This window comes from Pectinophora gossypiella, chromosome 16 (assembly GCF_024362695.1).
Source record: "Pectinophora gossypiella chromosome 16, ilPecGoss1.1, whole genome shotgun sequence".
Lineage (NCBI taxonomy): Eukaryota > Metazoa > Arthropoda > Insecta > Lepidoptera > Gelechiidae > Pectinophora > Pectinophora gossypiella.
This window is the reverse complement of record NC_065419.1, coordinates 1661695-1678683: the sequence shown is the minus strand read 5'-3', so window position 1 is coordinate 1678683 and position 16989 is coordinate 1661695. Positions and strand designations below refer to the sequence as shown.

Genomic DNA, 16989 nt, shown 5'->3' with positions numbered 1-16989 from the left:
GTTACGAAAACTTTGAGGGATGATTCAGGCCATGATTCTGAGTTGATATCAAGTGGAATTTTCCGTCGCAAAAGTATGGAACAGAAAATAATTAAAAAAAGACCAAAATGTTCATGAATTTCCTGACAGGAAATTCCACTTGATATCAACTCAGAATCATGGGCTGAATCATCCCCATCAGTATTTGTTACGATGTCACTAACATCCTAAATATTGGCGTACAAAAGTATAAAAAATAAACAATATAGTATGGGGCGCCAACCTTACCCCCTCTGATTGTATTTAGGTCTTAAATGGCCATAAGCCACTAAAAAGTAAGGGGGAGGACGGACTGTGTCTTGCTTGCACTAACGCGTTAGGTAGTGACTACGTAGTAGTACACGGTAATAATTAGATTTTTGTATAGAGTGTCCGGACTAAGCTTTTAATTTAAGATCTGTAATAAACCAGTATTGTTCTAGGGGCATCTAAGCGTTAGCGATGTGATACTTATATATAAGGAATAGCGTGCATTCCTTTTTTTTGACATGACTTATTGTAGATTTGCCGCAGATGGCAATAACTACTCGACCACGCCGGCGGCGTCGGTATCGGGGTCCTGAAGTATCTGGTGTCGTGAGCTGATTGGCCGCCTCTATGGCTAGAGTAATCTGGTCGTCGGGATCGTATATTACGTCCTTCGGCGTTCATTTCCTAAAATCATTTCCCAAAATAAAAAATAATCAAAAGACATAATTCAATAACATTGTTCTCTCAACTTTGAAGCTTTGATGTCATCGTCTTGTCACAACGAAATTCTTCCCTAATCTTTCTGAAACTTTCATTGTTTCATCTTAAGTGAAAATCTCGCTCTAAATTATGAGCAGAGGAAAGGCTTTGACAAAGTTAGCGAAATAAAACAAAAGTTCTCCACATTAAGATGTAAAACCGCGTCGTCGAGTCTATCAGATACAAAAACGACACTCACATGCGCGAGGAGTTTACATACTTAACACAAACAAACATTATAATACATGGTATAAGAACCCCCGGGGGGGTTAAAATGGCCACATCCAAGCAATTCATCTAAGAAAGCAATATTGCTATTTGACATCTGTTTGCACACTCACACTCATCATCAGCCGTACGACGCCCACTGCTGGGCATAGGCCTCCCCCAAGGATCTCCACGACGATCGGTCCTGCGCTGCCCGCATCCAGCGGCTTCCCGCGACCTTCACCAGATCGTCGGTCCATCTTGTAGCGGGCCTACCCACTGAGCGTCGTCCAACACGTGGTCGCCACTCCAGAACCCTTCCGCCCCAGCGGCCATCGGTTCTCCTCGCTATGTGTCCTGCCCACTGCCATTTCAGTTTTGCAATTCTCCGAGCTATGTCGGTGACTTTAGTTCTCCTGCGGATCTCCTCATTTCTGATTCGATCGAGCAGGGAAATACCGAGCATAGCTCTCTCCATTGCCCGCTGAGCGACACCGAGCCTCCTCACTTTGTTTGCATTGCGCACTTACTTTTATATGCGCAAATGTCAAATTGCAATATTGCTTTCTTAGATGAATTGCTTCGATGTGGCCATTTTAACCCCCCAGGTATGCTCAAAACTGACAGCTAGCATTTCAAGGTTAGCCCAGCTGACATCATCCGACCCTGCGTTGCCAAATCGCAAAAAATATATTACCCACGTCCCATGTTTTTAATTTACTTTGCAAGAAAATTTTGTACGTTTAGTTAAAGATTTACGTACAGTTGAAATGAATTTTATATATGTGACAAATAATAGTAATTAAATACATTAGTCAATAATTCACTATCAATAATAAAATTTACGTCCTTGAAATGTTGGAGATAACAATTGAATGGTAACACCAACGTCATCAATGGGCTACTAATGGCGACTTAATATAAATATAAAAAACAAGCTATTTTATACCCGTAATACCATCTTTTACAACGAATAACAATGAAACTGAAATTATAGTAGCTCTGGTTCAGTATTTTATATGTAAACAATTCGATGCATTTTCACTGTATAATTTTTCGATAAAAATGTGCATTTTTGTTGAATATATTTCTCTTTAGCTCTTTGTTCTTATTGTAAAACAGGATAACAGTGCATTTAGTTGTTTTTTCTTGTTAAGTACTGGATTTAAAATCAGCTCTATTTGCTCATAGAATAAAGAATAATACTACCTACGTATAGAAATGTAACTTTCCGTCCCGCACCAATTCGTACTGGACGCTGACCTCATCCCCTCTGGGTCTATTTTATTTTTAAATGGCTGTTAACCACTACAGAGAAAGAGAGAGAGAGCGCATGAACGTTATCTCACTCGCACTGATGCGTCAGTCGACACACGGTAATTTTCTTTTCATGAATTGTCCGCTTTTTTATTATTTATGTAGATGTGTAAACCACTTCATAATGCGATTATCTATAGGACTCAAAAAGCAGTGCTATCGCTACTTTTCAAAATAATTAAATAAATTTCATTGACCGTTGCTTTTTGTAAATAAGAAAAAAACAATACAAATATTTTTTTATTGCGTTCAAATAAGTACACGAGTATCTTTTTTTAAGAGTGATTGTCACCGCACCGATATAACTGACATCATTTTACAATTTTAGATTTTGCCGCAATCCTAAGGCCGCGTTCTGGGACACGCGGGGCGTAACGCGGTTTCGTGCGCCACGCGTCAAGCATTTTTTTCCGTCCATGGAGAGGCAGCGCGTCTAGTGGTGCATCAGGCAGCGCGTTATATAGCGCATGAAGCGACGCATCGAGCGACGCCCAAGCAGCGCGTTAAGCTGCGCGCGCAGTACAAGATCATACATACACACGTAAACTCACTGCTTCTATGCTGTTCTGGGAGCAAATAAATAACATAGAACACGTTCAGCTGCTTGTCTTCCCGGGCATGTCGTAAAAACCGACAGAGGGATTGTATCATCTGACATGATGGACTAATGTTATGGGCGATAGGCTAATCCCTTATCACCATAAGTTTTATCATATCCAGCTTACGACATCGTATCAACAGTGGCTGCAAGTTGTCTTTGATTACTTGTGGCTCTGCCCACCTCATTAGGGATTACGGGCGTGAGTTTATGTATGTATGTATGTTCACGTAAACTCAAAATGAGTGGATGGATAGTATAAAGAAAAATATGTATGAAAGGTGTGAGTACTGACAGAGATAAATGGGAGAAGAATACAATAAAATACATGTTGTTCCGACTTAGTGTGAGATACGGACAGGAGGATGAAATTGATTACACAATACAAATACTCAAGCTAATTTCTAACCGGAGTAAGCTTTTTTTTTGACGTGAATTACTGTAGATTTGCCGCAGATGGCGTTAACTACTTAACCGGACAAACGGGGAGCGCTGAAGGCTCTCACCCGGTACAAGGTTTAAGACAGCCTGAGAGTGCCCAGTTGGGTGCGAACCTCAATAATTATGTACCCCAGCAATGAGAAACTAGGTAATTATCACGTTAAAAGTGAACAACGCCATCTATCGTGTGTTTTAGGGAACGTCGAGTGGAAATTATCAAATAAACGCCTGCAAAAACGCTTCTTCGTGAACACTCAGTACATTGTCATACGTTTGTTTTTAAGGCAGCTCACGCCACTTAACACGTCAGGCGTCGCTGAACGCGGCAAGAAAAGTGAAGCCTATTAAGACGTCTAAAATAACTACGCCGTAGCAACGTTACGACGTAGCAGTACTACGCAAATCATCATTAATATGATCGTCGTGACACACTCAACTGGCAAATCCATTTGTTGCGAGGTGATATTAAAGTTTAAAACTTGATAGGAAATAAGATAAATTTACGCCTGTATCCCTTTCGAGGTGAGCAGACAAGTCATCAGTAAGATAAAGTCCTGATGATGTGTTTCAGTAAATACGAGTTTCATTAAATTTAAAATTTGAATTTGGAAAATTACCATTAAGAATTACTAACCCTAAAGCATACACATACACTTATACTTAAACGACACAATCATAGTTTATTTATAAACACGACAAATAAAATGTACTCGCAAGACATCCAAATACCTTTACATATTTATATCATCTTCCTAGCGTTAACCCATTTTTCACAGGGTCCGCTTACCTAGCCTGAAAATTTGACAGGTCCGGTTTTCTTCCTTCCTACCTGATCCCCTAACCTTCCAACCCGAAGGGAAAACCAGCCCAATTTAAGTTAGCTTACATACCTCCGAAACGCATTTTTGAAGAATGTGGGTTTTTTTCCTCACGCGATGTTTTCTATTACCGCTGAGCACGTGATAATCATTTATAATCCGAACATGAATTCGAAAACAAATTCTAAAATCATTGGTTTAGACCCGTGCTGGGATTCAAACCTGCGACTTCATGATGAGAGTCAAGCAATCTTCCAACTGAACTACTACGGCTCCATATCTATATGGATATCACTTCCTATTTCCGTTCTTTTTTCAAATAGTTCTCGAAAAGTTTCAGTAGAATATTTCCATTGCATAATATTCACATAAAGGTGCAATTTCATTACATATCTTTCATAATATCTAGGGTACAGTGTTCTAAGACTTTACGAAGTGAATTCTTTATCATACTTCATAGCTGAATGCAAGTTAGGTCCGTTTTACGGCATTTCGTTTTACATAATTCCGAACACTTGAATAAAGAACTAGAAATAGAATAGTAAATACTAGAGTATTTTTTATTATGATACTCTTATCTTTCATAAGCTCACGACTATATTTCCCATTGGGGTAGTCAGTCCTGTTTTGATCAGCGGACCCCTTGAAAAACAGGATAACGCTACGGAGATGATGGAGCAAAACAGAGCAAAGCCAACAATTTAACATAGTATAAGCTCGAAATTAATAATCATATCTCAAAACTATTAGTTTTGAGCAACCAATTAGGGTAGTGTGAGGTCAGACCTAACCTATCGAGATGGTTTTCCCTTTGCACGTTGGAAGGTCAGACAGGCAGTCGCTTCTGTAAAAAACCTGACCTGTCAAATCTTCAGGTTAGGTAAGCGAACTCTATAAAAAACGGGATAATAATAAGATGATGATGAATTGGGGTAGTGAGAGGTAAACCCGTCGCAAGATGAACTAAGTACCCACAGCTCACCGAGCTTTCTGTTAGACCAACGTGATAGATGGTGAGCCGTATCGCCGTATATAAGTCGAGTCAACTGTGTTAGTGAAAATTGCACTTAGGATAAATTAAAAAAAATCATTGTTGCAAAGCCGGGGATCGAACCGGTGCTCCCCGTATTGAATATCAGATATCTTACAAAGTAACTAAATTAAGTTACGAGACGAAAAATTGTGACTACTTTGTTTCCATGATTCTTAGAATTAATCAAACACTCAATAATTCTTTATTGCACAAAAACATAAACACGAGACATGTGCAGGCATATAAAGTAAGCACAATGGGCGGCGTTATTATTAAAACAGCAATTTCTGCCAGGCAACCTTAGGGTGAAAGAAGTTTATGCATTGGAATCACTTTTTGATCTTTTTCTTCTATCGTGTGGGTTGTGAGGTGGATTACAAACCCCATCAACCCTGGTGTCAGGGTTACTATTGAGCCGCCAAAGGCCCCTGATATGGCTCATGAAACGACTACAACCCTACATCAGTAAGTAGTAACCGGGACCAACAGCTTAACGTGCCTTCTGAAGCACGGATCATCTTACTTACGCACAATCAGGTGATCAGCCTGTAATGTCCTAACCAAACTAGGAATCACAAAGTGATTTTTGTGATATGTCCCCACCGGGATTTGAACCCGGGACCTCCGGATCGTGAGCCCAACTCTCAGATCACTGGACCACAGAGGCCGTCAATGTTATATGGGTATGTGCATAGCACCATAGCACCACGCGTTAATTAAACAAAAATGGCCCCCATTCCATTGTTCCAACGTTCGTCAACATTCTCGAATAAAAAACGTTTTCATGAAATTCTCTCCTTTGTGGCGTAAAATAAAAAAAAATCTCGACGATGGGTTAACGACTCATCTGCAATTTGTACCTCTGTTATAAATTCGTTTTATCTCGCCAGAGATTAGTCAACTGTGCAAATTTTGCGGCGGTTTTTTCGACTAATACCTCTAAATTGTAATAAATATCCTTGATAGGAGGTCAGAATCTATGTTTTATAAAACAGAAGGATTAAAGTTTAAAGATACGGTTGCTCTTGTAAATTAGCTTCATTCAAAACAACGACCTCCATAGTGTAGTGATAAGAGCGTCGGTCTCTTGATCTGAAGGTCCCAGGTTCGATTTCTGGTGGGTAATTAGTGCTACAGCAGTTGCGCCAGCATTAAAATGTATAATGTTGTATACTGATAATAACAAGGCTGATAAGATAAGTAGCAAAACTCCAAGCACAAATCCTGGAGACCAGTCTTATAATCCTGATATCAATTATCTATAACCCAAACATGAATTCAAACTGACTTGAATTGAGGTTTAGAGTTCAAGCCGGAATTCGAACCTGTATCACTACGATGTTAATAACGCGTTCTCCGAACTGAGCTATCACGGGTCCGAGAATGCAGGTCACAATTTCAAGTAAAGCTCTCCTACTCCGCCATGTCACGTGCGGCCATTTTTCTTATCATTTCCGACCATTTGTTCCCATAAACCTGACAAGCTAACAGCCTCATTACAATACTTCAAGAATGTAAGTATTCTTCTATCGTTGTGATGTGGATTACCAAACCCTCTATGTACCTATTTAAATTTGATTATATTGACTATTATTTTACCAGCAATAATAGCCCAGAAGAACACACACACACACACACACACTTGCGTATCTCGAAGGTTCCTGTCAGTTTTTCCCTTATTTAATTTCTTTTTTTTCTGTTTTTTTTTTGATATATTTTTTGGATTATATAATTATACATTTCTCTAATATTTGTAGCTACTTAGTAACACATTAGAATATATTAAATAATTACCAAGGGTTGGGGCCTGGTGACCTCCTGAAGGAAGGAAGGGAAATCCTTTTACAAGCACCAGCTCCCTTAAAATTCACTTGTATCACAATGTTAGCCAACTAAGAATTTTTTTTGTTTTGTTTTGTGTTTTAAGTGGAGAAATAAACATTTTTATTATTATTATTTTGCGTTAGCTTAGTAAATAATTTTTGCATACCAAATTGCGGCAAAACATGAGATTCTCACATTTATTGTAAAACCTTTATCGTACCATGTTTTATGGGCAAATAAATAATTCTGTATTTGAATTTGATCTGGTGTCAGGGTTACTATTGAGCCGTCAAAGGCCTCTGACATGGCTCATGAAACGACTGCAAACTTACATCAGTAAGTAGTAACCGGAACCAACAGCTTAACGTGATTGATCATCTTACTTTCGGACAATCAGTTGATCATCCTGTAATATCCCAACCAAATTAGAAATCACAGTCTAATTAGGACCAAAAAATCTAATTAGGACCCCCTATTTTTTATATTGGTAAGCAGAAAAGTGTGCTTAGTAACGTAACCTAATCTACACTACCATAAAATAATAATGAAATCTACAAAAAAGTACTTACCATTTTGAAAATAAATTGTAAACATAGATATTACTCGATCGGAAGAAAAGAATTAGTAACTATAACGTGGGAGTTTTAAAATAAGAACTAGAGATATGTAGTAGGGTGAATATCAAAATGTGTCAAGTTTGGTGGCGAACTTTCATATAATTTTATCGTGAAAAATTGGGTTCTTTTTTTTTTTAATTAAGATGGGTTTGCTCTTTACTTCGTTCTTCTACAAGAAGAAGAGATCGACGTTGGAACGAGCTTACCCAGAAAATGCCTATTCACCCGTGATTTAAAGGACCCCAGGTTATAAGAGTCAGGAAATACCGACGCCGGCAGCCCATTCCATTCCTTGGCTGTGCGCATTATGAAGGTTGAAGCGAAGCGCTTGGTGCGGATTAGTGGTATGTCAACCAAGTAAGAATGGTAACCCGCCGACAAAAGGATCCTTTTTCTTGTCCCAAACCCAGGATCCTTATGGATCTTTTTCATGTCGGAACCCAATTTTTCACGAAAAAATAATATGAAATTTCGCCACCAAACTCGAAATTTTGATATTCACCCAGTAACGGTGCAAACGGGCCACGAACCATAGCCACTTGTGCCTAGCGACAACCAGTTAACACGCTTATTACATCTTGTTGAAACTTAGCTTTTTTGACGTAACTTTGCAGATTTGCTGGTACAAAATGTAAGACACTGAGGTGCCCAGTTGGGTACGCACCCAACTATGGATACCTCGACTCTGAGGGGATTATATTTGGAAGAATTAATCGACCGTAGTAGACGGATAGCCATAAACGCTAAAGGGATCAGCAGAGAGCCGGTTATAAAATGTGGCGTGTGGTTGGTAGCCTGTGTGAACCGAACCTTAGAGAAGGTAATTGTTTTGTTTTTTTTTAATAGAGTTAAGTATTCAACCCTTACCTTCGCGGAAGGAGAACTGGAGGGTTCATCAAACAACGCCCAGACTTTGGGTTTGAGTCTCTGCCACACTCCAAGGTCCCCTGAGAAGTATGCCTCTTCATAGCCGAACAACCTGGCAATCTCTTCTTCTGAAGGCTTCTCGCTGTCAATGTCCAATTTATCCAGGATCGCCAGGGTATTCTGTGGGCAAAAAAGGGTTTTGGTCAAATCGCGACCGACGTTCGAAATCGTGGAAATATTAAGAAGACTATAATAGTAACAAATAGGATACATTGTTTTAAGTTTACGCGGTTATTATCATAAGAACCCGTAAGAACCCGTTATTATGTGCTTTAATTAACTAATAGGATTATTTAAAACATCAATTTAGTCAGCTACAGCCTATTATAGGCTAGTTTCCAACTAGTCAAATCAGTTACTTTTTACTAAACGTCAAGACTCGAACCCGGAGCCTCCGGATCGCGAGCCCAACGCTCAACCACTGGACCACGGAGTCGGTTTTAGTGCACTTATATTATGTTTTTAGAGACCATCGAGTGTTAGAAAACTTTAGTTTTAAATTAAGTGTAGGAATGTTAAAGTCAAGGCTAAGGGACACACTGCTTAGCGGAGAACTTCTCTAATTTAGTACCTAACGTTCTTGTTGGGTTATGTTCGAACTATGTAGAATGGCATCTAAGCTGAGCGATGGGTTTCTTGGACCTTATATATTGTAAGTTACCTTGATTGTTATGGTTTTTCTATTTTATTATTTATCTAGGTGAGTAGAAATTTATGTTTATTAGATAAGCGCATCTCGCCATCAAACGTAACAGTTTGGCGGGTTAATATTGTAAGAAATAAAATTGTACTTACCAATTTAACAATAAAAAAAAAAAAAAAAAAAATATTATGTACAAAACACATGCTTGGACTTAATAACCATTATGGTCATAAATCGTCACTATTCGTATCTCGCATTGTTATTCCCGCACTCGGGATGTGCTTGAAGAGACAGTTCCAGTGTGAATGGGATCGAGTTATGTGAGTACCATTTGTCTCTCTCAGTGCAATTTGGAAAGGTATCAACATTCAATAAGTCTGCAGTCATGGACAGCGCCATCTAGCGCTTTAGTTCATTTAGAATATCAATGTCAAACATTTCAAAAATGGAACGATGTACATTATTCAAATAAATAGATGTCGCTAACAACTGATAAGTCTGCTGTTACCGGCAGCGCCATCTAGCGCTTTAGTTCATTTAGAATGTCAATGTCAAACATTTCAAAAATGGAACGATGTACAGTATTCAAATAAATAGATGGCGCTAAAAATTGATAAATATGCTGTTACCGGCAGCGCCATCTAGCGCTTTAGTTCATTTAGAATGCCAATGGCCCCGATTCCTGCAGACACCGCCTAATTTTATTTTAGGTTATATCCGTCATTTTCGTATCCGTCGAAAAGGAAAGGGACGGATGATTCACAGCTCTTAATTTTAGGAAGAATGAGTAAATTAATGTGTCGGGTTATTGACTGACGTAAAATTTTTAGACGGTTGGTTTAGATTTGTGCTTAAAATTGACGTGTGTTCCATAAATTTTATGCTTGTCGATTACCCGTCCCTTTCCTTTTCGGCGGATAAGAAAAGGACAGATATAACTTAAAATAAAATTAGATGGTATTTACAGGAATTAGCACCAATGTCAAAAATTTCAAAATGTAACGAAGTACAGTATTCACATTAATAGATGGCGCTAACAACTGATAAGTCTGCTGTCACCGGCAGCGCCATCTAGCGCTTTAGTTCATTTAGAATGTCAATGTCAAACATTTCAAAAATGGAACGACGTATTCAGGATTCGAATAGATGTCGCTAAAACTGACATAAAAATATATACCCAAATGGAGTGAAACAACGAAACGGTGCATTATTCAATTCCCGAATACTCCCAAAGATACTTTTTTTACTCGGACTGGATTCGAACCCGAGCTCTTATCAAACCGGGACGAGCGTATTAATTATTGCCTTGCCTGTATCTCATCTAAAAACTTAATGGTCAATAATATTATAGAGGACACAATTCAAGATGGTATATATACAGGCTGTTACTGACATCGTAACGAAAACTTTCAGGGAATTCAGGCCATGATTTTAAGTTGATATCAAGTGGAGTTTTCCGTCGCAAAATTCATGTAGTTTTTAAATTATTTTCAATTCTATACTTTTGCGATGGAAAATTCCACTTCATATTAACTCAGAATAATGAGCTGAATCATCCCTCAAAGTTTTCGTTACGATGTCACGAACTATATAGGTACCTTTACCTGTATGTAGGTACCTTTTTCGGCAGGCTTTAAGTATGTAAACATTTATTTTGTTCTCTATTCGTTCAAAATCTATCACAAAAGCCAATTCAAACAAAAATAATATTATACTTCTATAGAATATTGGGCTGTAGAGTTCCTACAGTATAGTTTGATACTTGAGCTCCACTTGACGAAACAATCCGCCCGGACGAGGCAGGATCAAGTTATCTGAGCACCACTCATAGGTAGTTGTTGATAGAATTTGACAGTAAGTTAGTTACTGAGTTTGATATACTTACTTAATATCACGGATCTCTATCATAAAACATAAACAGCCTATTTACGTCTCAATTAACCGGTACGGGTATAGAACATACTCCACCACACTGCTCCACTGTGGATTGGTGGAGGTGTTTTTCCGAAGCACGGAATCATCATATTTTGTCGGACAATTAAGGACTGCAAAGTCCTTACCAAACAAAGGGCAGTCTCACGAAGTGATTTCGAGAAAGTTCTCATCGGGAATCGAACCCGGACCTCCATATCGTGAGTCTAACGCTCTAATCACTAGATGACTGAGGCTATTATCAATGAATGAAAATCAAGTGAAAGCATTTATCAATTTTAATATTTATTTTCTTATTGAACATGCAAACGTATTACGTTTTCCCTCTGCGGATTGGAAAGTCGTCAGGTTACGTAAGAGGACCCTGTGAAAATGGGACGCTAAGGAGATGATTGCCACCCTGCTCACGTGAATTTAGCATAATATAAGCCCTTGACGTCCACTGCAAGATAAACTAAGTACCCACGGCTCACAGAGCTTTCTGTTAGACCAACGTGATAGGTGGCGAGCCGTATCGCCGTCTATAATGGTCGAGCCAAATATGTTAGTAAAAATTGTACTTAAGATAAATTAATAACTTATTGATGCAAGTCCAGTACATGAATTTCTTCTCTTCTCTTCTCCCAGTGCCTGTCCATTACTGGACGTTGGCCGTCAGCTTTGAGAACTCTTCACTGTCAGAAGCAAGACGAAACAGCTGTTCCACGGTTGTAACGCCGGTCCATTCGCGGATGTTCCGTAGCCACGACTTCTTCCTCCTCCCTCGACGTCTTTTCCCTTCAATTTTGCCCATCATAATTAATTGAAGCAGCTGGTATCTTTCATTCCTAAGAATATGCCCCAAATACGCTACTTTCCGTTTTTTGACAGTTTGCATCAATTTCTGGGACATACCGACGCGTTGGAGAACCTTCGTATTGGTGACTTAATCGCAGCATGCGACGGTAGCACCACATCTCGAAGGCATCGAGACGCCGTCTAGTGTCTTCACATGAATTTAAACATGCAATATATTTTTTTAATTAATTTTTTTTTATTAAATATTATTATTTATCCCGTCATTATTTCGGACTTCGGTTTTTAAGTAGACGTAAGTAGACGATGTAGTAACATATTTATCAATGCGTCAATGTCTAGGCGTATCTATGTAATTACTTTATACATAAGCAAGAGCCGGAACTACCAACCAGTAATGCATTAGTACTTTCTGCCCCTTTATTAAAAAAGGAAGGAGACTCTTTCCCAGTTGGTATAGTATTAAATTATAAGTATTAATCACTTTTAATATAATTATTGTAATGCATTATGTTGTAAGTATGTCGTTTCCATATCTCGGGCTTATAGAGTATCAGGCTTTTCGAAGGAGTGCGTGGGACCGAAGCCAACACGTAGAGGCCTCTTATAAATTTTTTATCTAAATGTGGTGTGACACCAACCGGCGATTATCCCTGTGTGCACTATGGGAGTGCACCCAAAGACAATTCCCGGTTCGTGTGGGACTATCGCAGATTATGGGTACAAAGGGAACTGGGCTATTGGGTTGGGGGTTTATTATTATATATTTATTAAAATGTTATTAATATTTATTATCAATATTTAGGAATAATGGTACCCAATATTACGGCTTAAACCCCAACTTATTTAAATATGAAAAACAATTTCGGCAAACGACATAAACAGATAATTTCCCGTGAGATAATAACGAATATTTCAAATAAACCGGCGAAATTGAGTAAACATTTCTACCTCGTCACAAAGTATAAAAGTGACGATTTTGATCACACTCCGGGTTATGCGTATAAGAGCACTTTTTATATACATACATAAACTCAAAATCACGCCCGTAAAAAAAGTTTAAAAGGGTTTTCAGAGCCACAAGTAATCAGACGAGAAATTACATTTACTTTTGATAGGTACGAGATTTTAAGGCATATTACATTGTTTTAAGTTTACGCGGCTATTATTATAATTAAAACACATAAACCCGTTATTACGGGTTCTTACCGAGTTTAAAGCAGGGATATGAGACTCCCGATATTCTACCTACTCCACTCCAATCTCATCAGTCATCCCGTGATCATGGCACTTACAACAGTGTCAAAATACGGGAGTCTCATATCCCTGATTTAAACGCGGTAATAACCCGTTTTTATTTGTTTTAATTAAGGCATATTGTAGAAAAGTAAACTTAGGCTAAGTGCTTAATGTAATGATAATGTGAATGCAATTAATTCGTTAAGTCAAGTGTAAAGCCTATTTATTTATATTGTGAACCTTAACTGTGAGCTTAGGATATCTGAAAGTTCGGGGGAAAACGCGCAAAATTTAGCTATAATATAGATACTTAAATATACGTAAGATTACGCCTATTTCTCGTTAGGACAAGAGACCACAAGATTCCATTTACTACAAGCCTGATACTTTCGCTTCTTCTTATCTCATCAAAGACTTTATTTATGCATACTCGCCAAGAGTAGAGTACTCTTGGCCAGATAGAAAGCGGAAACTCCGGACATAATATTTGTGCACTTATTTGTAAAACAATGCTTAATATATCTATAGCCAATATTGGAAATAAAAATATTATAATCGGATAAATTCAAATTATTCGGAATTCGAATTTCAAATTCGAACGATTCGGTTGCCATTCCTCATTTAAATTCTGCGCTGCGTTCCTGAGTATAACGTAAAAAAGTACGATAAGGGTAGGGCTTTTTAGGGGTGACGTATTTTATAAATTTTTCAACATTCACTCATACATACATGGACTCACGGCTATTCCTCACCAGCGGGGTAAGCAGAGACTAAGGAATTCCATTTGGTTCGATCGTGATTATACAGCCTACGTCCTACTGCTGGGCACAGCCGGGCCTCCCCTCAATCATTCAGAGGGGGGTTTGAACATACTCCACTACGCTGCTCCAAAGCGGATTAGTGGAGGTGTTCAAGCGTTGGGCTCACGATCTGGATGTTGTCGAAATCACGTTGTCATACTGGCCTTTGCTTGGCTAGGACATCGCAGGCTGAATCGCCTGGTTGTCTGAAAAAGTAAGATGATTCCGTGTTTCGGAAGGTATATCACCGGGTCTCGGACTTCTACTACATACGTCTACTTATATTTTCAAGCTTCTATGCTCGACTGGGAGTGAAAAAAAAATACAGAACACATTCGTAGGATTAAACATAATGTATGTATGTAAATGTTAATGTTATCAAATCATCACTCGTCTATCATCTATTTTAGACATCATATCAAGAAGAAAGAAAGAAAGAAAAAAATATTTATTCAGCATTAAGAAACATATTTAGGTAATTAAATTACTTAATAATAATTATACATTGCTGAAATGGCTTCAGCTCAGCCAATGTCACGGCCTAGCTGTAGCTAGACTCTCTCTCTCTCTCTATTTAAAAGCTGCGCTCTTGTCGGTGGAGTAACCGCCATTCCTCTCTTCTTCCCGCCAAAACCTTCACCTCCCGATACGACACGACCTGCACCTTCTCTTTTATTTGTTTCATAAATGTTATCCTAGGTCTACCCCTTCCTCTCTTCCCTAGACTATGACGCTGATTTTCAGCTGCAGCCGGTTGGGGATTCAAAAAACAGTGAAACAAAAAAGAACTGGGCTCTAAAGTCTAAGCACATAATTACGTACCTAAACCGTAAAGTACTTGAGAAAAAATAAAATACTATGAAAAATAAAAAATGAATAAATACTGCTGTACTTGCTAAAGAGACTAAACCTGACTATAAACTCGAGTAATAACATATTAGTGTTTCCTCGGAAGGTAATAAACCTGTACGGTCACGAGCATTAATATGTATACACTTTGGTACCATGTCACATTAACTTTTTTGACTAATTGAACTGTAAGTCTCAGTAAATGTCAAATATGTTAGTGCGACAGAGTCCTAAAGTGGGTACATTATATTGCTCATGACTGTACACTACGTATAAACATTATGTACGCAACAGTGGCTGCAAGTTGTATTTGACAACTTTTGGCTCTGCCTACCCCATTAAGGATTATAAGCGTGCGTTTATATATGTATGTATCAAATTATGTCTACATTCTTAAAGCCGATAAAGAAGCAGTGGGTAGTTTAATATTAATCTATCCACACAACAACTAAATGCGGGCTTCATTGGGCTTCGTTGAATATGGACGCCCCTTTGTGTCTGCCTAGAACGAAGGATTCTAACCGCCTTCTATTGTACAATATTCCGAATGAAAAGCCTAACCTGTATAATATAAAGGACTTTTTTTTTTCACGTGGGTTATTGTAGATTTGCTGGAGATGACATTAACTACGACAAATGGGGAGCGCTGAAGGTTCTCACCCGGAACAACGTTGAGGCCTGAGGGTGCCCAGTTGGGTGTTAAGGTTCAAAATAAGCTTCCATTATTGAATAGAAACTTGTGTGTACTTATTAAGTATATTTATTCTGTAATCTAATTTACGAAAATCCACACACTGCGTTTTCATTTGCAAAAGAAAACAACGACCTGTTAAAAACCTGAAAATAACCTACCTCACGGCGCTATAGTGTGTACAAATTCAAATTCAAAAATATCTTTATTCAGTAGGTAACATAGTTACACTTTGAATCGTCAATTTTTACATAACGAACGTCTCATCTGCCTAAAACTACTGCAGCTTCTCACAACCTGTATAGCCGGGGAAAAGAAGCTGCAAGAAAAACCTCGGCACAGGGCCCTAGACGTTCTTTAAAAAAAAAACATAAAATATTGGTATACAATTGAGTAATTTAGCTGCCTAATATCAGTTCTCAGACAGTTAATCCCATGCATTCATATCTTCTAAATAATCAGTAACTTTATAATAACCTTTTTTGTAAAGTTTTTGTTTAACTACTGTCTTAAAAGACTGTAAACAAATATATAAGATTCTTGGAAGCGACGCCACAGTGCAAATACGCTGGTAATGTTACCACCAACCTAGCAATCTGCTTAATGATGATTGATGCTGGCAAGACTGTGTATCTTTTAGGTGACTTTTTGCTCCCTTGATAACTCCTTAAATGAAACAAATGATTTCTAGAAAACAGAAATAATTAGTTTCCTGTTTTGTTTGACGTGACAGAACGTCACTAGATTTACCTACTATTATTATAGGTTAACGGTCTACGTGATCCAGTGGTCGGGCATTGGGCTCACGATCCGGAGGTTCCGGGTGCGAATCCCGGTGGGGACAAATCACAAAAATCACTTTGTAAGCCCTGGTTTGTTAAAACGTTGTAGGCGGATCACCCGATTATCCAAAAGTAAAACGACGATCTGTGAACGCACGTTAAGCAGTTAAAGCATAGATGAATTGCTTCGATGTGGACTTTTTAAACCCCCTGGTCACTACAGGTAACATTTGCGCATACAAAAAAGATTTCCAGGTCGGCTTTGTCAGCTAAGGTCAGTGGCCTGGGCGGATTATAAAGTCCACATCGAAACATAGATGAATAGCTCCGATGTGGATTTTAAATCCTCCCAGGACACTGACCCCAGCTGACAGGCTCCGAACTGATTTTGGCCGAAGTAGAGATAACCAGTCCAGGTGCGGTTTTCTGAACGGGTCGACCCTGAGCTTCAAGACTATGCCTCACCTGACCTGCCCTGAGTGACCTGACGCCTACGTGGGAGGAGCTTGATGCTGCCAGGAATGCTATCCGGATGACAGAATAATGGGCGGGGAAAATCTAAATGCTGAAAAACACGGCTTGACGTGGAAATTTGAACACGCTATGGAAGAGGAGGTTGGGGGTGGGGTGTTGTGTATGAGGAAGGGGAAGACCAAGAAGAGCTTACATGGAACAAATTAAAGAGAAGGCGAAAGTCGTGTCTTATAA

General features: G+C 38.7%; 2 protein-coding genes across 3 annotated transcripts in view; one reads left to right on the top strand and one right to left on the bottom strand.

Moving 5' to 3' along the window:
* The window catches only part of LOC126373959 (uncharacterized), a 650308-nt gene that overhangs the window by 131338 nt on the left and 501981 nt on the right, over nt 1-16989 (top strand). The window lies entirely within an intron of this gene.
* The window catches only part of LOC126373965 (potassium voltage-gated channel protein Shaw-like), a 320695-nt gene that overhangs the window by 179157 nt on the left and 124549 nt on the right, over nt 1-16989 (bottom strand). For both annotated transcript variants that reach the window (XM_050020368.1, XM_050020369.1), the window contains one exon: nt 8491-8670. In XM_050020368.1, the coding sequence (XP_049876325.1) occupies nt 8491-8670 (180 nt within the window). The remainder of the gene's footprint in view (nt 1-8490; nt 8671-16989) is intronic.